The sequence below is a fragment of the Pyrus communis genome, chromosome 6 (genome assembly GCF_963583255.1).
Source record: "Pyrus communis chromosome 6, drPyrComm1.1, whole genome shotgun sequence".
In the NCBI taxonomy this organism is placed as follows: domain Eukaryota; kingdom Viridiplantae; phylum Streptophyta; class Magnoliopsida; order Rosales; family Rosaceae; genus Pyrus; species Pyrus communis.
The window spans coordinates 4,424,719-4,449,941 of NC_084808.1; the positions used below are offsets into that span (position 1 = coordinate 4,424,719).

Genomic DNA, 25,223 nt, shown 5'->3' on the forward strand with positions numbered 1-25,223 from the left:
TCATCTCTTCGTCATCACATTGAAATGCAAATTATGTCAAACAATATGTATAGTATGAGTTGAGTTGTGAGACAATTGGATGTCTATGTTTAATAATAATATCTTGCTAAAGCAATAAACATGAAATATCCAGAACTTAAACATGAATTCCCAAATTAAACATTCGACCTGACTTAAGAAAAAAACGAAAAAAGAAAGATAATGTCTTACTAAACCCCAGAAGTTGATATAGTTCATATCATACTAAACCCCTAATGCTCAGAGGCCATCCATAAACATCTTAATGAAATCTACCTTGTGTGAGTCATCTAAGGTACACCAAATACACATCAGATCAGTAACTTTTACTAACTTCATTGAAATTTTTAGCAGCTGATCATATAGGAGACCAATGGCCTGAAACTTAGAAGGTAACCTGGCTTCCGCTTCTCCGAAAGTAAAACTTTCACCTAAATTATTCATTTCAGTAATTGCTTTATCCCAACCTTCACGGATAACAACTACAATATTTGCATCAGCATCATTCTTATTCCTTTTCCTCTTCCTAATAGGTTGAGATGCACTGGATGTACCAACAAAAGAAGATGGGGTAGGTGAAGTCGGAGGCATCTCGGAGGTGCAATCCTCATTTTCCAACCCCATGTTTTCGATTGCGTCTGCTGTTGATTCAACCATACTACCAGTGGCTCAGTCTCTCCCAAACACCGTATACAAGCGTGGATACAATGGAAATGGATTATTTGGTTTGCAAGATGCATTAGGATGTTACTACAATAAGAACCCAAAAATATCAAAGTTATGACTTTTAAAGCAACTAATTGAAAAAGAATAAGAAACAAAATGTACCTTCACCCACAACTGTAGTACATCGTCATCGTCCACAACAACACATTTTTTCTCGTCATCCCAACCAAATCCACTGGTATTCATCATGTCATATACAGAGGAATACTTTTCTTTTAGATGCTTCAGCTTGTTTTGTATATGCTTTGGCTCTATATTAATGCCTGGAATCATCTCCCTCATCTTGGTGGCAACCATTACAAATGTACCAACCTTAAAATTGTCAGTCTCACACCTAACACCATCAACAACCATCTCCTCGAGGATGGTAAGCAGTACATCCTCCTCATGATCAATCCAATTATGTGAGGTGGCCATATAATCTATCAAAGAAACCATAATATCACATATGTAAAACAAAGAAACATATTGTTAGTGGAGCAAACATGATGCAATTAAGTTAATATATGCCTACAACATTTTACAAAGCTAAATTAAGGTAATCCAGTGAACAATATATATGATCAATTGAGAAGTAAATTCCTTCATGTCTCTCTTTCTCAATTTTCTTTCATGTCTTTCATTCTCGATTTTCTTTCATATCTCTCTTTCTTTCTATCTCTTCACTTTCTCCTTTTTATCTCTCTTTCCCTCCTCCATCAAACCCAAATAAACAGTTTAACTAATCAACACCATCCAAACCAAACCAAAAAATAAAAAACACATCAAGGTGATGCTTCTTTAAAACCATTAAATCAATGCTCCCAAACTGAAGTAAAACCAAAAAGCAAGCTGAAAAAGGATGTAACATATTCAATAACAAACATCTCAATAGTGTTGATATTACGAATTTTCAAGCCAATTACACCATCCATATTGGGTCCAAATCTCAATAAAAGACAATTACAATAACTACCATGTCAACCAATTTTCAAGCTCTCTTTCCTCTCCACTCATTATATATTTCTCTTGCAAGATCATCCCTCCATTGAGTCCATGTCTAGCTTGACTCAACGGTTTCAATGTAGGCTAATACTTCTGGTAAATCTTCCCCTATAGGCAATTCATCAAATGTAAGCCTTGCATTTTCCTCAGGATCAACCGCCATATACAGTCTGATAAAATTATGAAGTAAACTACATGCGGTGATCATTCATCCATGAATCTTGATTGGATAGTAGGAGAGACTTCACAAGATAGCCCATCATCTTTTGAGGAGGCCAAAACATCTCTCAATGACATTCCTAGCACATGAATGTTTCATATTAAAATATTCTTCATGATTCATAGGTGCACGTGAATTGTCTTCCCACTCTTGCAAATGGTATCTAGTGCCTCTATACAGTGCCAGAAAACCGTCACCATTCGTATATCCGAAATCAACCAAATAGTATGTACCTATATTAGTTGATAATAAATTTTAGTTGTTGGCCAACACAAGTAAGGAAGAATACTAGGTACTTGTCTATCTTATCAATCGGGACCTTGAGGCCATTAGCTCTAGTAACAGGGTCACTAAGAACGCTCGAATCAGTAGCTGATCCCTCCCAACCGGATAACACGTATACGAATTTGAGGTTATGTGTGCATACGCCTAACACACTAGTTGTTATATGACCCTTCCTTGTTCTATATCTTGGTCTATCAACATCAGGCACAGTGACCCCTATGTATGTTCCATCTAGTGCTCCTAAGCAACCTTAGACAAAAGAAAAACTTATATTAATTAGCAACTACAAATAATTATGTTATTAATGCCTTTACTATGAAGCTTACCTTAAAACATTTCCATCTCGATTCTGTGCAATCCTCTGGGATATGGGTTGGTTTTGCAAACAATATGTCCTGCAAACTGAGCAACGAACACAATACTCTGCGGATATACCGACTAATAGTTTCACCTAACGAATCTAACTTGCATTGACCTATTTTTATTGTGGTGGGCTAATATATTAACAAAAGTAGCTACTTGCTCCTCTATTGTAACATGACCATCATCTACCAATCTACCACGAGTTTGTAGTAAGTCACATAAAACTGCAAATGCATTCCTATCCATTCGCAACTCCCACAAACAGTTAGTATCACTCAATCGTGAGATACGATTTATTTCCTTTCTCCTAACATGAAGTTTAACAAATGTCATCTGCTCTAAACTAGCTCTTTCCCGTTGTCTCCTTTGTTGTTGTCTATACCTCAACAATTGTGCATTCATAGTAAAGACTTGTACCATTATAATCCAAACGTTCAAAAGAACAAAGAATTGAGTCTCATATTCATCCATACCTTCACATGCAAAAAAAAAACAACACATAAATGAGTGGAGAATGACAGAAGTGATCAAAACATTGTTTAAACAATTAAGAGGTTTTTGACTCACTCGATCCTAAACCCCTTCTTTTTCTACGGCCTACACTCAAGTAGCTAGCTAGGTTTCTAGTTGTTCATACTCAAAGAGCTACAAACTTCACCCGTATGTGATTAAGTGTTCAATCATTTCACAAGAGAGTAAAATAGAAGAAATGTAAAACAGTTAAAAAGCAAATGTATATGTTGAAAGGAACGAATATGCATATCAATATGAACAGAAAGAAAAATGCATAACAGTGATGCATTATGGGACCATGTAAAGTAGGAAAGCGGAGGCCTCACATCTCTTTCTCTCTCTTTCTCTGTGTTTATGATTTAAACAGTTTGGTCAGATATCACAATCACTTTCCGGTTGTTACTGGATAACAGCACAATATCCTTTAAACCTCAAGTCATTCGATCTATTCCAATTACTAATCCCTCATTTTCTACTTATTGATCGATACACACTATAACGTAAAGTTCACTTTCATGCATTGATCATGAAAATTGAAGAAAAAACAGGCCTCTCACTCCCACTATCCTCACCCCACTCAAAACCAAGAGCAAGAACACAAATAATTGGAAAGTTAAAACATTAAACATACCTAGAAGAATACAAGCTAGACATTTTAAGGCCATTAGCCGCAACCTTACTTTTCTTTGAGAGCAGAAAAACTTCCCCTAATCATTTTAGAACTGGATGATAAACTGAAATTGATGGGACGATACAAAAATTGAAATACTTGCTACCCGGATTCAATTTGACTTTGATTAAACAAGACGAAATTCTCCCAGAAAGTTGTATTTTCTTTTCCTAAGGCATCAGATTTCAGTACATAAAAATCGACAACTTCAACACTGAAATAATGAATTAGATAGAGAGATACCTCTAAATGTAGTACTGCTTAATAGGGGCAGTGGAAGCAGGTAAACAGAGATGGATCTTTGGTTGCAGATGCTGTATTGGGCATATCAAAGCACTACAAAATACAAAGCAATTGAAACAAGAAAATCAGAAAAGAATACAAAGAAATCGAAGCACTACAAAATACAAAGAAATTCATCATAATTAGGAACTGGGTGTTAATGAAATCGAAACAACCACACCAGAAAAGAATAATAATGCCACTTCAAATTTACATCAAAATAAGGACCTCCTGGAAGCAATTTTTTTTTTAAAGTTGTAGATCAAAGCAACATAAAGAAAGAGAGACCGAGAGGCTACACAATCACAATCAGATCGAACCTGGAATGGAGATGCAGAGTTGAAGTTCACAGAGAAGGTTGTGAAGGGGAGATGCAGAGGATGAGGAGGAATGAAGACAGCGGCAGAGAGAAGAATAGTTTTAGGGTTTGTTGAATGATTTAGATGGTGTAATTTTTAAAAATGACAAGGGGTATATTTGTCTTAAAATGTTAAAAATTTGTGTTCCACGGAGGTGGAACAAGCCATTCCAAGGGTGGAGGCGGAACAAAAAATCACCCAAAATTTGTCCCATGGAACAGCGCATTCCATCCATTTTAGGCGCACCAAATATAGGACAGAATGCCTCGTCCCACTCTATTATGTCCTGTCCCACGTACCAAATGCACCCTTAAGGGAAATAACGAATTTGGCAGAGATAATGGTGGATGGGTGATCGGTATCGTCATTAATGATGAGGAAGTTGTCACGTGATCCTCCAGCACGTGTGATGAGGGCACGAGATAGGGGGCACGTGATAACAAGACACATGGTCCTCTAGCACATGGGGGGTGGGACCTATGATCCTCCGACTCCTCTGACGTGTGTTCATCCACCATCCATAAAGGACGTGCCAAACCAATTGAAGGTGTAACAAAAAAAGATGTAATAAACTAATGCACAAAATTTCGACAAAAAAAAAAATAAAAAAAATACTAGATCCATGAGGTCTACTAATTACAAAATTATGAAAAAAAGTAAATTTTCAAGAACTTGTCTTACCAAGCAGCGGTCCTCTCAGCGGACTTCTATCAACACACGCTTGGATGCAAGGAATGTACCGTGCATCTTAACCAGATCCCTCGTTATCTTTGGTTCCATTTTTGGGACCTTCGGGATGTCGGGAAATTCACGGGTCGAGGCTGGGTCTACATGCTGAAAACTAAATCGCCAATGGCACACATTTGGTTGGTGAATGGCGACGCTTAAGTTGTTAATGCATATCATCCTTGAGCATGCCCTACCAAGCTCACTAGCATAAGGCTCTAGATTAAGCCTTTGGTAGGGATGCTGGACAAGCTCCAATAAAAAATTTAAAAACTTAACATAATGCATCATCATGTCTAGAAGGTTGAAAAATATATACTTACATTAGCCAGGGTGTTTAAACTGTGGATGTAATGTGGACCCTTTTGATGCGTGTTCCCATGCAACACCCTGTATAGGATGTGAGACCATGGCACCGTCAATGGTAAATCAGATTGGAAGCTCAATGATGCTTATGAGCTTGTCAGGAGTGTCCTATATGCCCTATGAAAATTATATTATCTATTCTAAAATTGAGGAGGAATTGACTGTTCATTCAGCTACAGTCAATTGTTTGCCTCTTGATTTCATCTCATTTACAATAAAACCATGAGATTTGGGCTGGGTTTGAAGGGTATTTATTTGAACTCAGAAGGGTAATTTTGTCCCGAGGGTTTAGGACGGATTACCCCTTGATTTCACCTTATTTGCAAGAAACCCATCAGATTTGGGTTGGGTTGGAAGGGCAATTTTGTCTTCTCGGTTTTGAGCGAATTTGGGGGTTGCTGTGTAGGTTTTCATTTGTTGTCCTTCAATGAGGGTTTCGGGGGGATGGAAGCTCTGACAGAGAGAGGAAGAAAGAGAGAGAGGGAGAGAGAGATAGATGGCGATGGAAAGAGAGCGAGGGGGAGGGGTATGGGTGATGGATTTCAGAAGTGGGAGAGTGGGGATGGTCAGAGAAAACCATACGGGTCGTCTGGATTTGCCGCTGCATGCCTGGATTTTCCAAAGATAAGTTCATTTTTTTATTATCAGCTTAGATTGTCATCGTTTCTGCCTTTTTATTGTGGATTATTTTTTATTTTTTTAGTGTGTTAGGTCAGTTTTTGGGGGATTCATCAGAGATATTAATTTCCCTTATTTGTTTTGCTTTCTCTTATTTTAGACATTCATCTCTCTCTTTCTGTCTGTTTGTTCTCTGTTTTAAGGTCGGTTGCTTTTTTTTTTTTATTGGGTTTTTTTGTGTGGCTTTTTATTTATTTTTCCAAGTTATAGATCTAATGGTTTTTTGTATACCAATCTTGGTTTTGCTTTTCCTAGAAAATTGTTTTTATCTGATTGTGGGTTCATGGGTTTTAATTTCTTTCGTTCGTTTCAGGTTGCAAAGCTGGAGGTTTTGACCTGAGGGTTCAGTTCAAGGTATTGTTATTATTATTTTTAGTTCTTATAGTTTAATGTTTCGAACTGATGTGATAATTTGGTTGTGAAATGTGGGATTTCTGTTCGGCTTATGTTGCCTATGTGATGTTCTCTGTTTTTATTGCTGGGTAGAGATTCCATATATTCTAGGTCTCTAGACAACACCTCTTTAGTTCTATGTGAGGAACTAATTAACACATTTTTCCTGAATCTCATAAGCCTGCAAGAAGCAAAACAAGTTAAGAGTCATTTATACAATATAAATGCATGAACTCTGTTCGAATTCTTACTCTTATTCTCTCTATTTTTTGGCTGTTTAGTTTGAACTCCCACGCAGCGTCATCATTTTGGTATGCATATGTGCTTCTTGGTTTGAAGAACAAAAGTTACCTTTGTTTTGAAATTGCAATTTAGTTGCTATCTATGTCTGTGTCTGGTTGCTCCTTAGGGAGTGAGTGAGGGCACACAATAAGCAATCATGGGACTCACTCCATGCTGTTCTAGGAGAAATGAGAAAAGGGTTTGATTTTTCCCCATCTGTTTTGCAGTCTGAGTCTACTGAGTTTTTCAGATTCACTCAATTGCAATCATCTCTTCTGCAATTAATCTCTACCTCCATTGTTAGATGTATTAATACTTGGAATGTGGTTGATCATATTGCCATCTGTTTTGCAGTTGGATGTATTAATACTTGGAATGTGTGTGATCATATTGCCAGTGTTTGCTTATTTTTTTACAGCACTTGCACTGTGAAGTCAATGAAATCGGGTTCTTTTTGTCCAGTTTATAAAATTTGATATCGGCGCAGAAGTATGAATCATGATAATTTTATGTTTGTGCTGAACTGTTAGAGGCTACAATTGTTTTATGTGAAATCATTTACTTTCATCATAATGAGTTTACTTCTAGGACAATGCAACCTTTAAAGGGAAAGATTACGTTCAGACCAAAAAAAAAAAAAGGAAGGGATACATCCATTCTTTTCTTTAAGATCAAAACTATTTATGAGTCATATTTATAAGCAAGTGTTCATATTAGGAGGTGGTATGTTGACTAAGCTTTTCAGTTAAAAGGTGGAGGTGTCTTTGAGGTTTAATACAATAGATAGGTGGATTCTTTAATATTAGATTAGATTTTCAAAATTTTTAGTACGTTAGGTCCGGTTTTTTGGGATTCATCTCTCTCTTTATTCCCTTATTTGTTTCATTTTCTCTTATTTTGGGGATTCACTCTCTGTTCTGTCTGTTTGTTCTTTGTTTTAAGGTCAGTTGCTTTTTTTTTTGTGGGTTTTCAGTTCGTTAATTTGTTTAGTTGTTGTTAATTTTACAGTTTAATTGTTTCCCCTAATCTAGATTGTTAAGTTTTGGACCTTTTTTTTCCCAAAATCCACATGAACTGAGCTTTAGTGCTTAAAGGAGACCTGGGTTTTATTCTGTGCTGGAGTTTATAATGTATTTAGATTGGGAACAAAATCTTTGTTGAATTCTAAGTTTTTATCCATTTTTGCATTTTTCCCCTTCAATGGTTTCAATTAATTGTTGTTTTAGTATAACTATTGCTCTCTAAGCTGCGAAATTAGGTGTAAGAAAATCTTTTGTGTACTTACATGGAATTGTTGATTTCCATGGAAGCTAAGGATGTGTGTAATTGTATTGTGGGCTTTTGGATCTGTTGGCTTTTCTATTTTGATCAAAATTGTTGATTTCTTTTGTGGAATTGAGTTTTAGCCTCGAATCGGAGACGTGGGTGCTTGAGAACGTTTAATTTTTACATGCATTGGAAAGTGTTTGTAATTGTAAACATGTTTGAATCTTATACTTTCTTTTTTTTTTTTTTTTTTTGTGCATTTTTTAGGCAAGCAAAATGATGTAAACTGGCGATTTATGGTGGCTTTGAAAGGGTGACTTGCTCTTATAAAGTTCTGGAAGATAAACTGCTTTGGAGCCAGAAGCACTCAGTAGCCAGAACAGCGGCCTTTCTCTCCCTTATCGGAAAATGGGTGCTTTCAAGGTGAGCCGCAATGCTCTTAATTTCAAGTAATGGGTTTGTGTTACTGTGCAGATCTGCCGAACTTCGCATTTAGTTTCTTGGAATTGTTATTTTTTTTTTCAATTATATATTTTAGTGCTATTATGTTTGTCGTTCAGTGCTGGAAAATTGGAAAGCTTTGGAAACAATATAGTTTTTGAGCTAATGTGAAGATTTTGGGTTGAATACTTTGATTCCGTTTTTCTATTTGCACTTAGAAAAACAGAGGATTATGGTTAATTATTGTGATGTGAAGATTATTCATGGTTTGAAAACCCGCAGCAAAGCGCGAACATTCTTGCTAGTATACACTAAACGCCTAACTTTCTTATAATTCCCTTTGTGTCCTTTTCACTATTCTTTCGCCAGTGTGATTCCTTTTTTACCCCTTTTTTGTTTCTTTGGTAACTGTTTATTGCATGTTATCCAGATGAAAATTTGAATTTGCAAGGTTTTTTGATTTTTTTTAATTTGGGATTTCAATTTTTTTTTGCTTTTTCGCATATATGATAATGGTTATGATTTTTCTAGCGATTTCTGATTATTTTAACATCTGGGTTTAATGATTTTAGATGGGGATCAAGTATAATACGTGTGTAGAGGTTCTTCTTTTAATTGCTATGTGTGTAGCAGCTTTGTTCAGTTAGATATCTAATTGTTGATTATCAGTTAGGATTTTGAGGATCCAAATATCAATTATTTGTGGGTTTGATTTGTCAAGAGTTTTGTTTTATTTTTTTTAATGAAAGAATAAGAATTTACTTTGTTTTGATGCTTCCTGTGTTTATTGCTTAGTTTGCAGTTATTTTTTCTTTAGTTTTCATCTACTGATTGGTTTTAGGGATCGGGGCTTGGGCTAGCACCCTTCTTCACAGGTAGTTTTTAACTTTTTATATGTTTAAATTTTTTTAATATAAATTTTGAGTGATGTTTCATTCTTAAGCCGTGGTTTTCTTTACTTTGCAATTCCAGTTTCTATTTTCTATTTGCACAAAGAACTTTGAGACAGGGTATAACTTCTTCAAGTGTGTGCTCTGTATATTTCTCAAATTTAGATTTCTCAAATCACTATTGTTTATTAGATTTTCTTTCAATCTAATTCCAATTGAGTTCAATTTCAAACTTGAATTTATATTCGATTTTGATTTACATATGTCCTAATATTTTTGAAGAAATTTAGAGATGAAGGTATTCAAGTTGGAGACTTTGAGTTCAGATTTCTTCAAATTCAGTAGACTCATTTGTTGCCCCTCTCTCTCCTCTCTTTCTCTCTCTTAATCTCAATACTATTTCTCTCTCTTAAATTCAATATTATTTATTAGTTGAAGTTGACGCATCTTTTGTACCTCTCTAATGTTGCGGTTCAGATCAATTCCGGAAGGACTCCAATCTGGCAAAAGTCTAAGGTACCTTTTATATTTTGACAGCAAGATCCCTTTGCTTATCAGCATTTTCAAACATGTTTGTGATCCTTTCATTTATGTCTGAGATATATTTCTATACAATGAGTCCGTCTGCTGCTGGTGAGCTAAATAAAAAAATTAGTACTAGACTGTGACATAGTTGTATTAATTGATCCCTAATTCTAATAAATTAGAGATTCTCAACCCTGATATGATTTTGGTGTTTTCATTTTGTGCGTCACATTTTGTTGTTCTTGCCTAATTGTTATTTAATTAGTTTTGTTTTTTAACTTCGGATAGGTTTTGTTTCAGATTTTGTGTATCTCATTTTGGAAGTGATTGATAGGTGCTCTGCAAAGGTTAGTCTTATATTCATTTTTGAAACACTGTGCATAGTAGTTGTTAAATATGGTGGCGCTATGAATGTGTCGTTTGGTTTTGTTTTTGATTTCAGGAGGTGCGGCTCTTCGGTTTTTTGGCCTTTTTTTATCTGGTGTTATAACATTTTTGTGATAGAAGTGAGTAAATTTGTAACAATCCGTCTCTAAATTTATGTTTTTATTTATTTTAATTGAGGGAATTGATGAAAATGCCCCTAGAGGCATAGACTTTGATTTCCCTGGAGCATCGTCCAGAGAAATGTATGACTTATTCCTTTAGCGCATTTGTGTAGTAATCGTTGGTACGAACACATAGGTGAAAGTCGTTTGCAAGTCCGGATTATAACGGTATAGTTATGGATGTTTGAAAGTGGTTATTTATATTTTAGTTTATAAAGTGTTAAACTCCCACGTTGCAGATTAAAGGGTAAGGACCAATCAGAAAAATAGGAGAACATAAGCAATCAATCAGAGAAAAGAGAGAGAGAAACATCATTTCCCCATTTCTTCAACCCATGTACACTACAACTCACTGGTGACCCGAGTTGATATCGGCTAATCTCCACCATTTTTTCAGGCCAACTACACCCATCCATCACCTGCAACCTCTTCCACAACATCTCCTCTACCATTTCCACCAAAAATCAAAGGGTTTTAAGGCCTAAACTGGGTAGAACTTCACTGAAGAACCCAGAGGTTCTTGACGGTGATTCCTTTGATCTGGTGAGTTTCACCACCCACCATTACCCTTAATCAACTCCCCTTGGACCCAGGAACATGACCCAACCAGTGGTAGAGACATTGGAACACCGAGGTAGGAGAATCAAAGTTCACCCATTTTAGGGTTTCGACGAGTTTGAGTGAAATTGGAGCCTTTACTGGCCAAATTGGACTTGACTACAGGTATAAAACTTGCTCTACTATTTGAGATCTTCATTTTTGTAAAATTTGAGAATTTTTGGAGATAGTTGAATTTTCTGGCGAATCGAGATGGCCGACCGCCGTGTGCGGTGGCACGTAAGCCGAGTCATCCCCTAACCTTTCTAAGCTAAGTTTGACACCTTAATTCCATAGGTGAAGTTCGATTGATGAAATCTCATCGTTTGAACATAGTTTTGATAAGGACCGCTGCTTGAACATTATGTGAATTGACGATCCGACTATTGGATCGTCACCAAACTTTAATACAATATAGTAAGTAATATTTGAGGATATTAGAAACTTACGGATTGAAAATCTGACTTATGGATCTTCCCGAATTAGATTTGTAAGTTTGTAAAATAAAACATTGACTGCCACTTGAATTGGCAATTGGCAGAGATCCAACCGTTGGATCGTAAGGAAACTTTAGTATGATGTTTTAGAAGCACAATGTGTATTTTTGGAAGTTACGGAACGAAAATCCTAGATGCGGATCTTCCGGATTGAGCTACATAGGGTTGTGGACCCTACCGTTGATCTTTGACTGACGGTTGACTTTTGGTTAATGGGTCTCAAATCATTCTAGAACGTCCTTGGGAAGTGTTTTATGTAAGTTACGTGTTCTATTGATTAGAGTTCTAAGACATGACTGAATAATTGTTCTAGGTGAAAATCGTTTGTGATATCTCGATATTCGTGCTAGGGAATCGTAACGCGGACTTCAGGTGAGTGGGTCTTTCCCTTTTTATCGTATATATATGATTGATAATTCCACAAACGCTTTTAAATTGATTTACGCATTTTATGACATGTCATATATATATATATTTATATAATCTAAAATACTATGATATGGTTGAGTTTTAGATTGCATTATGGCATATCCATATGCATATTACCTATATATAATTGTTGTGAATGCTTTGAAGTGCTAAGGTGAACGCGGGACGCATAGGTAAGTTCAGGTGAGTTTATGGTGTTATTCGAAATAATTGATTGATGGCATGACTATACTTATGTTTTATGCAACTCCGACATTGTCGTACAGGTTGCAATGATAGGCACTTCCGACACTGTCGTAGAGGTTGCAATGATAGGCAACTCTGACACTATCTTACAGGTTGCAATGATAGGAAACTCCGACATTATCGTACAGGTTGCAATAATAGGCAATTCCGACACTGTCGTACAGGTTGCCTATGAGTTATAGAGGTTGCGTTAGGCAACTCCGACTCATGGGTTATCATAGATTGATGAGCACCTGATTTTATTATGTTGTTGCTGATTTGTAGTGATTTTGGATTATTCTTGGATTTAATGTTGATTTACACTTGACTTCATACTTATATGTAGTATGATTTCCTGAAAACTATACAGGTAGTACATCGAGGAGTTATATTGTTTAGAAGGTCTTTATTAAAGCTTTATACTTAGGCCCACTCACTCTTGTTTTTTTTAATCCCTCCAAGTTCTAGTAGCAAAGTTTTCGTATCGATGAGGATTCGTGGCAAGTCTTGGTATTGGAGATTACTTTCGACGGTATGATTTTCAATCCACTCTACTGTACCTTATTTTATGCTATGACGTCACGTGTGAAATGAGTTCATTCCTGTTCACAGCGCATTCTCGTATTTAAGCACTTTTAGGTTTAAATTTATTCCCATATTCCACATCACCACACATTATGGCTTCGTCACCTTCCAGGTGTCGCCCAGCACAACTCGATTCGGAGTTCTAGTGGACAATCCGGATCAGGATGTGTCAAATTTACATTTTTTTTTCAGGCTTTTGTCTAACAAATTTTTAATTTTTTTTTTAATTTTTTTTTTTTTATGAATGTTGTGAGTTGGTAATGAGCTATTCAACTTTTTTATTTTAATTGTGAGAGTTTTCTAACTTTCTTGCTGTGTTGGGTTCCTTTTTTGGATTCGTTCTCTGTGTTTATATAGGTTTTGTTTGTGAATTCCTTTTTGTGCATGTTGTTTAGATTGGTGGTCTAAATGTATCATTTGGTTTTCTTTTTTATTCCAGGAATTGTGGGTCTTCATGTTTTGGGCCATTTTTCTTTGCTATTGTAACATTTTCATAATAGAGGCAAGTAATTTAGAGTTATTCTTTTTAGGCTTTTCTGTAAGAAAGTAAGAATTCTTTTCGCATATTCTAATGTTTTGATTTTGTATGATCTGAACGTTAAATGTGTTTTCATGTTGTTTTATGTATGTATTGAATAACTTGGAATTTATGTGATTGGTCATAGGGAATACAAAGTACTTAGTTGCTATTCTTTCTTTTTTAGTAAAGCCTCGCAAAAGTGACTGATACAACATAGAATTATTTTGTATAACCAATCATAAAAAAAGTGAAGCCTTTCAATGAGTAAAGTGAAGCGTAGAGGGTAAAAAATGATAAGACATGGTTATATCGTTCAAGATTTATTAATTGGTAATCAGTTTTTGAACATTTTAATTTTACCTGTAATTTTTTAATTTTAGCTGTGATTTTATTTTGTTTGGTTTCATTACTCTTGGCTTGGTTTGATTAATTGTTATTTCATGTTGTTTCAATTTGAGGTTTTTTTTTTTTTTTTTTTTCTTTTTTGGGTTAACGTAAGTTGGACGATAGAACTGCATTAGTTCCTTTACTGAATGGAGCAATACAATTAGTAGATAGTAATTCATATGATAATTTTAAATATCTAGATAATTGATGTTTCGTTTTTTAATTGTAATTTTGGTTTAATTTGCCATTTTATGGTTGTTTAAATGCATATTACAATCATTGATATTGATATTGGTTTATTCTCTACAATCACTTTCTTGGTTGTCTAGAAATGGAGTTACATGGTTGCGTAATTAGTTATATGTAGCGGTCTGTTTGTTATGGGAAACAAGGCTTTATACATTCAGTCAGTCAAACTTTCGAACTCAGCTCTCTCTGTCTCCCCTGATATGCATTTCATTTGAGTAATATAATCTGCAGCAAATGCAGACGCAGATGCAGGTGCAGTTGCAGATAAACAAATCACAATGAACTGTTGAAAATATATCCTTACACCATGAAAGAAATTGTCAAGTTGTGGATCACTAATGTTTCTTTTTGGATTATTAGTTACAGGGCATCCCGCAGCCCAGGTTGGCGACCTGGTGAACGAAGCAAGGCTGCACCCCCGAAAGAAAGCAATAGAGCCTGTCTCCCTGACAGAACTAGCCGAATCATCAACTTCCCGCTAGAATCTTTTACAGAAATAGCTCTTCTACTGATTGTATAGGAAGGAACCGTAACCGCAAAAAATAGGAGGCGATGAGAGTGTATGGAAACTAAGAGTGTATTGTTAAGTTACGTTAATATTTTATATTGATTTTTTTATAAAGATAATATGACAAAAAATAATATTAATATAAAATGTTAACGTGACTTAACCGTGACCGCATAAATAAGAGAGGATGAGAATGTATGAAAACTGAGAGGGTAGATATGCCAGGTCTGTATAGGAAACCTCTCCTCTGGGTATTTTCATCAGATGACTTATAGGTATAGGAAACCTCTCCTTTAGGTATTTTCATCACATGACTTATAGGTTTACTTTATTTTATTTTATTTTAATTTTATTTTTGGTAGAATTCTTCGTTTAAATTTCTATGATTTGGGACAATTTTTCATTTAAACTTATGGGTTCTTTTGATGTGATTTCGTTTTATTTGAAATAATCCTTTTATTTTATGAGATGTTATACCAAATCTCCAAATTTGCTCATAGTCATTATGCCTTGCAGATTAACGAAGTACGGAATTGGGCTTTCAGGAAGCATCAAGCACCCGAAAGTTTCAAGTAGGCTCTAAAGTTTTCTTCATCTTTCTAAGTTAATCATTTTTTTTTTTTTTAGCATTGTCATTAATTTTCTGATTGAATTTGTTTGGTTCAATGGGTTAGTTAGCTAAAATTACAAGTGGGTACGTTAAATTTTTGCTTCCATTAAGCATATCCGAAGCTAATGTAATGTTGAATTATTTTTTTTCCAACATCAAGTTTGGGTGCCACTTTAAATGTAACAAAACCGAAAAAGAATCATCAATTGCAATTTTTTGACTTGGCTCCGGTGGCCTCGCTGTAAGTGTGAACAAACCTTTTTCATCCCAAATACTTTATTATTTATGCTTGTACATGCTTTGTTTAGACCGGTGAAATTGCAAGAATTTTTTGAAGTATTATGGATGACTTGCCTTGACTTTAATCCCAAGAGGTTTAAAAAAGGTATTTATGATATTGTCCATATTGATTCACCATGATTTAACAGGTAGAACTTAAAAAATTAAACAAGCACATTCTCAAATCAGGATTTAGTTTTGAATTTCTGTGCATGTGCTTTTTGTTACATCACCAACAACTACTACTTCACATTAGGGACAATTTAACAAGCACGTTGTAGAATCTATGAAAAAATCATGTAAATTGTATTTAGTTAGGACTTAGAAATTAGCTATTTTGATGGCACATAGGCTCTTAATGGAAATCCAATAGAATCTAGATGGAACTGAAAGACGTATTATACCATGTGAATTAAGTTGCTTTGATTGATTTCTGAATTACTTAGAAGTGGCTTTGATGGATTGTGGGTTACGATTCTAAAACCCGCTGCAAAACACGGGCATTTTTTGCTAGTATCTATTAAAAGTCAATGTAAGTTATAAATAATGTATTAACTAAGTAAAACAAAAATATATATAGTCTAATTAATTAGAATATTACCATTAGAGTATACGACAGGCCGTTCATGTGCCCTCCTTTCAAGTTGTTATGAATGGTGACCCACGTAGCTGCACCCATGCATACTGGCCAATAACGTTCATATCGTCCATGATGGCTAAGTAGTGGGAATGCACAGCCCGTGTTTGTATCGGGTACTATATAAGACCCGATAACATATAGAAAGTATGCCCTAAGGTAGTGTTTATTGGAAATGTTACTTAAACCCAATCATAAGATAATATTTTACGGACATTTCACATGTTAAACTAAACTAGCTTAATATAAGAGCGAAAATTAATTGTTTAAAGTCGTCTCATTAAATGTTCCACCCTTAAATGAAAAGTCCAAGGAACACCAAGTGAGGAAGAAGTACACCATCCAGCTCAGCGAGAACGAGCTCGTCCTCAAGGAATTGGATCTCCTCAGTGAAGACACCAATGTTTTCAAGTTGATAGGTCTGGTTCTTGTGAAGCAGGATTTGGCAGAGGCCAGGGCCAATGTGCAAAAGAGAATCGAATACATCTCTGTGGAACTGAAGCGGTTGGATGCTACTCTTCAAAATTTGGAAGAGAAGCAAAATAGCAAGAAAGAAACGGAACCAAATTATAGTAGTCCACACTACTGAGCCACATGCTTATGGTGACAAAGATGTTGGAAGATTGGAAGATTGACTGATAAGGAGCAGGGAACAGCTAAGGCTTAGAGATCCAACTGCAACAAATCAATCAAGTCATATCTTTTGCTCAATGTAGAACTCTCGGCTAAAGGCTAGGGTTTTATTCAAGATATTGTTTCTAGCTTGCTTTAGCCTAGAATTAAGGGATTGTGTTTACTTGTTATTGTAAATAGTTGGTAGTCCTTGTAGGAGTGATTTAAGGACTGATTGGAGGTTACTTTCCAGTTGCTCCCTTTTCTTTCCGTCCCTTTCATATATACTTGCTTAAACCTTGTAAAGTTCTTATGAAATAACACATCAGAAATTCAATATGGTATCAGAGCAGGAACCCTAAATTCCTGCTTCTTTAATTTCTGCTGAGTTTCCTGTGCTTTAAGCCAAGATGGCTGAAGACGGTTCTTCTGAAGCTGAAAGCTCACTGCTGCTTTAGCTTCAACCAGCGTTGAAGTTAACCCTAATCAACGTCTCAGTTCTGTTCTGTTAAATGAGTTCAACTATCTTCCTTGGACTCCACTTGCACTTGGAGGGAGATCAAAGCTAGGCTATGTAAATGGCACCATCGTTGCACCTGCAGCTTCTTCTCCTACCTATGCGTCATGGCTATGTAAAGACCAGCTGGTCATGTCTTGGCTGCTCAACTCCATGGAGCGTAAGATTGCTGAGATCTTCAGTTACTCAGAGTCATCTATGCATCTCTGGAAACAAGTTGAAGAGATGTATAGAAATCAAAATGATGTCGCACATGTCTTTCAACTCAAGAAAGATATCTCTAGTCTTCAACAAAAGGAAAAAACCTTTGTGCAACACCTTGGCAGTCTTATAAGCGTGTGGAATGAGCTCGATGTGTATCGTCCTTATACCACTGACGCCATTATGTTGACCAAGAGAGCTAAAGAAGACAAGATTTTTCAGCTCTTGGCAAGTTTGGGTTCAGAATATAAAGATCTCAAAAGCCACATCTTGATGAACGCTATGCTTCCCTCCTTCACTGGTGTTTGTGCTATCATCCAAAGGGAAGAAGTAAGAAAAAAGGTCATGAGTCAGGAGACCAAAGCCATTATCTCCGAAACAAGGGCTTATGTTTCCAACAACAACTGAGAGGGCAAAGTGTATAAGGGAAAGAGACTTGAGTGCAGCTATTGTGACACACTTGGGCACACAAGAGACAAGTGATGGATACTGCATCCATAATTGAAGCCCAAGTTCTTTAAAGAGACAAAGGGTCCACAAAGAAACCTGCACAACAATGCGTACAAGGCAAATCATGCAGCTACCTCTTCAACCGAAGGAATGGTGAACTTCACAGCCAATCCTGCTGCACTAATTAATGAATTTGCAACATATCTCCACAACAAACAAGCCCATAACCATGGAGATGAAGCTCCTGCAGTTGACGAGAAGAAGAGCACAACCCTACTTGGAAAATTTGCTGGCTTCTTAGCTGAACATGATCATGTCTCGCAGAAAGATATTCCAGGTATTTTAAGTGCCTTTTTAACTGCCTTAGATGCCAGTAATGAACATGACTATTGGATTATAGACTCAGGAGCCATAAATCACATGACAAATCACATTACCAACTTGCATGATTTTAAAACCTTGTCAAAACCTACTCAAGTGTCCTTAGCTAATGGTAAAGGTGCCTCAGTTGTACGAGAGGGAAAAGTCACTCTACTTTCAAATCACATAGAGTCAGTAGCCCTTTATATTCCTTCTTTTCCTTTCAAACTGTTATCAGTAGGAACCATCACCAATGCTCTAAAACGGCCTAGCCATTTTTTCTCCTCACGATGTTATCTTTCAGGATATCACCACCAACAAAATGATTGGTAAAGGTTTCTATTTCAATGGTCTCTACTACCTAGCTAAAGACACCAAGGATCCCAAGGTTTTTCAAGTCAATTCAAATGTTTCTCAAGATCAACAACTTTGTCATCAACGCTTGGCACATCCCTCTAAGAAAGTGATGTCTTTTTTGTTTCCAAAACTATGTAAAGACAAGCTACACTGTGATGTTTGTCACTTGTCCAAGTCAGCTAGGTTGCCTTTTGATTCCTCGACCTCTAGAGCTAGTCATCCTTTTGAAATCATTCACTCAGACATTTGGGGTCCAATACTAGAGTCCTTTGATGGATATAGGTACTTTGTAACCTTTGTCGATGATTTTACGAGGATAACTTGGTTGTATCTTTTGAAATATAAGAGTGAACTTCCAAATGTTTTTCAAGATTTTCATAAACTAGTTGGTACTCAATTTTCATTGAAAATTCATGTCTTAAGATCTGACAATGGCACTGAGTATATGTCCCATAGCATGTCTCAATATTTGAGTATTCATTGCATCTTGCATCAGACCACATGTGTTGGCACACCCCAACAAAATGGGGTTACTGAGAGAAAAAGTAGAGATCTCCTTGAGAAGACAAGATCACTCATGTTTCATATGAATGTGCCTAAAAAATTTTGGTCACAAGGAGTGCTCACTGCCACATATCTTATTAATAGACTACCAAGTAAAGTATTAGCTTTCAAGTCTCCATATGAAGTACTAAAGGAAAGAAAAATTGATCTCTCACATTTGAAGGTTTTTGGTTTCACTTGTTTTGTTCATAACCAACCTTTCCATTGTGACAAACTTGATCCCAAGGCAACAAAATGTGTCTTCATGGGTTATTCATCTACTCAGAAAGATTGCAAGTGCTACAATCCAACCATAAGAAAACTTATGGTCTCAAGGGATGTGAGGTTTGATGAAAACACTCCCTATTTTTCAAATGAACTGAGTGATGTAGGTCAGAGGGAGTTCTTAAGTGATTTGGTTCCTTTGCCTAGTGTTCCTCACTATCAAGAGACCCTTACACCTTATGTCACTTTACCTATATCCCCACAATTATCACCCTCTCCATTTACAAATCTTGAACCTCAGGTTCCAATTAGACGAAACCCTTCCAGAGATAGACAACCCTCACTTCGCTTACATGACTATGCCACCTTCACCTCTAGGTATCCTCTCACAGATTTTGTCTCGTACTAGTTTTTTTCACCATCTCATACTTCCTTTCTTAGCACCTTAGACAACACTTATGACCCTCAAACATTTCAAGAAGCAAATGAACTTGCAGCTTGGAAAGATGCAATGAAGGATGAACTACAGGCACTTCATAACAATAAAACCTGGAGCATAGTTAGACTTCCCAAGGGAAAGAAAGCTATGGGCAGTCGTTGGGTGTACAAAACCAAGTTCAACACGGATGAGGCCAATGAAAGACACAAGGCTCGTTTGGTAGCTCATGGTTTCACTCAGATATATGGCTTGGATTACAAGGATACTTTTGCTTCAGTTGCCAAAATGAACACTGTAAGGGTCCTATTATGGGTTGCTGTGAACCATGCTGCACCTCCAATCGGTTGTTGAGTACAGTGATTTACAAGTCTTTCTCCTCTACAGTCCTTGTGAGCCTTGCAATTGCTTCACTGATTTGAGCTAGTTGTTCTTCAATGCAGGTAACGCCGATGGTCATGACTTGTGCAACTAATAGACACAACTTTCCTTCAGACATCTAAGGTGCTGACGAAGAACCTCGTTGGCCATTTTTGGATGTTATCTTGTGTGCCTCAGCAGCATGCTTTGGTCCCCCCAGCGAGGTCAGGTTGATGATGGACTCGTACCTTTGATGCTCCCCTTGCTCCCTTAGTGGCACCAACTTTGAAGCGGCATGTTGAGGAGTGGTTGTGGAGCCAATGGATTGCCTATTCACGCTGGAAGTGCTCAAGATCCTTCCCTTAGTGGTTGCTAGAATGGCTTGTCCCTTGCTTAATGCCATGGATTTTGAGGTGTGTTTGGATTCCGTAACGGAGAAAGAGATGAGATGTCAAGATTGTCCCATCTGGCGTGCCAAATTTATAAACACGAATTTTCCTGAAACAAGAACACATGTACAAAATAATATTTTGTATTGATTTTAGGGTTACAATCTCTTTTACAATTTGATCCTCTAATTTTATCTTCGTAAGGTGTAGCTTTGTGAATGAGTTGTTGATCAAAGGGCCATCGGGGCTTGATCTGGGATAAATAGTTGTGTGGATTTGTTGATGTTGTTGATCTAAAGGGTCGTCGGTGTTTGATCTTAGGATGAACGGATCTTCAAGGGCCTTCGAGACTTGATCTTGATGAATAGTTGATGAAGGAATCTTCAAGGGCTTTTGGGCTTGATCTTGAAGAATGGGTGTTTGAATTTGTTGATGTTGTTGATCCAAAGGGCCATCGGGGCTTGATCTTAGGATGAACGGTTGATGAACGAATCTTCAAGGGCTTTTGGGCTTGATCTTGAAGAACGGGTGTGTGGATTTGTTGATGTTGTTGATCCAAAGGACCGTCGGGGCTTGATCTTACGATGAACGGATGATGAACGATGAACACTTTCTTTAAGGGCCGTCGAGGCTTGATCTTGAAGGTTGAGGGAAGTTTCTTCAAGGGCTATCGAGGCTTGATCTTGAAGGAGGATCTGACAAAGAACGAAGAGGGCTTTCTTGATCCTTAGGGATTTGCTTGAGAGCTTTAAGTTTCAAAGCTTCAAGGTTTTGGTGTGATGTCAATTGGTGAAGTGAAATGAATGAAATTGGCTTCTATTTATAGACTTTTTCAAGGCCTAATTTTGAATATAATATTCAGATGAAATAAATCATTTCTGCCAAGTGTTGACACATGTCCTATTTGATGACTTTTCTGATTTTGTTTGATTTTTTGTTGAGTTACATGATACGCGTAAAATTTATGTGATACGTGAACATTGAAATTTTAATTATTGGTCAACATTTATTTCACCGAAATTTCGATGTCTACAGACTTTCCCAAGTAGGACTTCACTTTTCAAACCCTCTGACTTGAGCTCCTGAGGGCAAAATTACCTTCCATACTAACTCTCCTTCCTTGAAGGTTTTCAATTTCACCTTCTTGTTATAAGCTCGGGGAACAGCTTTCTTCCCTTCTTGAATCTTGTTTAAAGCTTCTATTCGAACTACATCCAAATCTTCAATTCCTTGACACATAGCCTGAATGTATTCTTCACTGTGTAGCCCAAACTAATTTTGAATTCTAACAAAACTCACATTAATCTCCATAGGGAGTACAACATCTTGCCCGAAGGTTAAGGCATAAGGAGTAGTTCCAGTTCCTACCCTCTTGGAGGTTCTGTAAGGCCACAAAGTGTCTCCCAACTTCTTATGCCATTTCTCTAGACTTTCTGCTATCATTCTCTTAATAATGATCACCAAGATCTTGTTGCTAGCCTCTGCTTGACTATTTGATTGGGGGTAGTAAGGACTGGATTGGATCATCTTTATCTTGAACTCAGTTGCAAATTGCTCTACTTCTTTTGAAATAAAAGATGGCCCGTGGTTTGTAACAATTATCTCAGGCACCCCATATCTATGTAAAATCTCGGTCACAATGAACTTTTTGACAACAGTTGAAGTGATAGTCTTCATAGCTGAAGCTTTTACCCACTTGGTAAAATATCTGTTGCCATAATTATGAATGCATGTCCCTTGCTAGAAGCAGGGTAATTTTGCCTGATGAAGTCCATAAACCATCCTTTGAAGGGCCAAGGCTTTACCATAGGATTCAAGGGTACTAATGGTACGTGTTTGAGAGGTCTGTGCTTTTGACATTCTTCACACCCTCGGGCATAAGCCTTGCAATCTTTTTCCATCTCAGGTCAGAAATAGCCATATCTTCTGAGCAACCATCTCATCTTAGTTCCAGCTTGATGTACCCCACAAATTCCCTCATGTACTTCAGCCATTACATTCATTGATTCTTCTTGGCCTAAACATTTCAGCAACAATCCATCTAGGGTCTTCCTTAGCATAGATTCATCCTACATGACATACTTAGTTGCTTGTTGTTTGTTCTTCTTACTTGTGGGGAAAGAAGGATCTTTCAAGTACTGAGTAATAGAAGTTCTCTAGTCTTTTATCTCTGGTTCTTTAGTCATCACATCTAGGCTAAATCTTCTTTCAAAGATAGAAGGTAGATTTCTCCTTTGTAATTTCACATCTACCTTGACTCTTCTCTCTTGGATTTGTGCTCCAAAAACCAAATGCGCCATCTCATTGGCAATTGCATTTGATTCTCTTGGGATGTGGTTAACTGATATTTTAGTTCCCCAATAGCTTAATAGTTGTGTAGCTGCCAAATAATAACTAGCCACGGTGATATGCATGCACTTATATTCTTCATTCAACTGATTGATCACTAATTCTAAGTTACCAAAAACCTCAACTTCAGTTGGCCACAACACTATCTGGATTTCCAAGCCAATTATCAATGCTTCATACTTTGCCCGATTGTTGGTAGTATCTTGATAATCTAGGAGAAATGAATAGCAGTGGTGAACATCTTGGGGATCAATGATGACAATCCCAGCCCCAACAGCATGTTGAGTGCAAGATCCATCAAAATACATCCTCCAAGGAGTGATCCAGAGGCTGGTTATCCTCTTTATCTCTTATTGAATCCATTCCTCTTTTCCCAAGAGAGCTCTGCTTGGTGGGATCTAGAGATTGGCCGCCTCTAGAATCCTTGGGATATTGATAAGTTCATCATGTAATTCTTGGTGCTCGGCCAAGAAGTCTGCAATCGCTTGCCCCTTTATTGCTTTCTAAGGTACATATTGAAAACTGAATTCTGATAGTGCTAGAATCCACTTGCCTATCCTTCAAATTAGCATTGGTTTTGATAGCGTGTAATTGATTACATTGGTCTTGGCAATGACGTGGATGTGGCAAGGCAACATATAATGCCTTAGCTTACAGGTAGTGAAGTACAGGGCTAAACACAATTTCTCCAATAGGGTATATCTCATTTCTACCTCAGTAATGATTCTAATAGGGTAGTATATTGCTTACTCTTTCCCACCTTCATTGTTTTGGGCCAACAAGCCTCCTATTGACTTTTCAGAGGCAGAAATATAAAGCTTTAAAGGCTTCCCTCTCTGAGGTGGCATAAGCACTGGTGGAGAGGCTAAGTAAGTCTTTACTTTGTCAAAAGCCTCTTGGTGTGGTGGACCCCACTCAAACTCTTCTTTATCTTTCAATCTTAACAGAGGAGTCAACGGCTGAATCTTGCCTACCAAATTAGCAATAAATCTCCTCAGGAAGTTGATTTTTCGCAGCAAGCTTTGCAATTGTACTTTATTAGTGGGAGGGTGTGATTCCATTATTGTCGAAGCCTTGTTTTTGTCGACCTCCACCCCTCTTTGATGAACAAGGAACCCCAAAAAGTTGCCTGATCTTACCCCAAAAGCACATTTCTTAGGGTTCATTTTCAACTTATGGGTCCTCATTCTTGTTAAGGCTTGTTTGAGATCTATTAGGTACTGTTCTTTAGTTTTAGACTTCACCACGATGTCATCAAAGTATACTTCCATGCTATGGCCAATCAAGTCATGAAAAATGGCATTCATTGCTCTTTGACAAGTTGCACTAGCATTTTTGAGCCTGAATGGCATTACCAAGTATTCATATGCTCTAACATGTCCCAGGCATCTACAAGTTGTTTTATGTATATCTTCTTTAGCCATATTTATCGGATTATAACCAGCATTTCCATCCATGAAAGATAGAACTTTGTGTTTTGCAACTGCATGTACAGATTGGTCAGCCATGGGCATGGGGTATTCATCTTTAGGCGTGTCTCTGTTAATTTTTCTATAGTTAACACAACACCGAACTGCATTAGTTATAGCTTTTAATACAGGTACAATGTTGGCCAACCACTCAACATACTTGGCAGGCCTAATAAACCCAGCCTTTACCAACCTTTCAATATATTCTTTGAACTTTTCTTCTATCTCTTTTAACTTTCTTCGTGGTGCTTGCTTTACAGGTTTATATCCCTCCTTAACAGGCATCATGTGTTCTACTAAGGTTGAATCTAAACCTGGCATTTCAGTGTAATGCCAAGCAAAATAATCTTTAAACTCGTGTAAAAGGTTAACTATCTTTGCCCGATCTTCTGCTTCCAATAGGCCATTGATCTGTATAGGCCTTGGATCCTCCTTAGTTCCCAAATCAATGGTTTCTAAGGGTTTTGTACCTCTGGTGCTGGCTTGTCAAGTTCTGTACACAAAAATTCAATTAACTCTAAGCCCTCGGACATGTCATCGAGCCAATCCAAGTCATATATACACTCAGCCATGTGTATGGCTGCCTTTATCTCTTTCTCAAAAAACTCTTTTTCTCCGGTATTTTGGCTAATTGAAGCTTCTTTCTTGGATGAGCTCTCCCTTTCTTGCTTTCTCTCTCTCCCATACACCAACAGTTTTTTGATTAAGAACCTTACTGCAACTACTTGGTCCTTTTTTCTTTGTTCTGACATTATTTGTGTTGGGGAGCCAGGACGATATAGGGTCTATCATATTCTTCCCTAGTGAGAAACATTTGTTCTAAGAGCTTTTGGGTAGTCACTTTAGTCGAGCGGCTGGTCTCATCAGCTCTTAGGCACTGCAAAATCCCAACACTGG

At 37.0% G+C, this 25,223-nt stretch overlaps 2 protein-coding genes across 2 annotated transcripts; both read right to left on the minus strand.

Annotated features, from left to right (window-relative positions):
* Positions 1–21,561: 21,561 nt before the first annotated feature.
* On the minus strand, positions 21,562–22,185 carry LOC137735941 (uncharacterized). The gene is made up of 2 exons (XM_068475293.1): positions 21,877–22,185; positions 21,562–21,780 (listed from the first exon to the last, which is right to left on the minus strand). Exons 1-2 carry the CDS (start codon positions 22,183–22,185, stop codon positions 21,562–21,564), a joined length of 528 nt encoding a protein of 175 aa, XP_068331394.1.
* A 479-nt stretch (positions 22,186–22,664) lies between these two features.
* LOC137735942 (uncharacterized) lies at positions 22,665–23,165 on the minus strand. The gene has a single exon (XM_068475294.1). The coding sequence runs from the start codon at positions 23,163–23,165 to the stop codon at positions 22,665–22,667; it is 501 nt and encodes a 166-aa protein (XP_068331395.1).
* Positions 23,166–25,223: the final 2,058 nt, after the last annotated feature.

Excerpts from the sequence above, each read along its gene's own strand:
- LOC137735941 (XM_068475293.1), bottom strand. The coding sequence starts at position 22,185 with ATGAAGACTATCACTTCAACTGTTGTCAAAAAGTTCATTGTGACCGAG. Across the intron at positions 21,781-21,876 it reads CTTACAGAACCTCCAAGAGG|TTTGGGCTACACAGTGAAGA; the intron begins GTAGGAACTGGA and ends ATTCAAAATTAG.
- LOC137735942 (XM_068475294.1), bottom strand. The coding sequence starts at position 23,165 with ATGTATTTTGATGGATCTTGCACTCAACATGCTGTTGGGGCTGGGATT.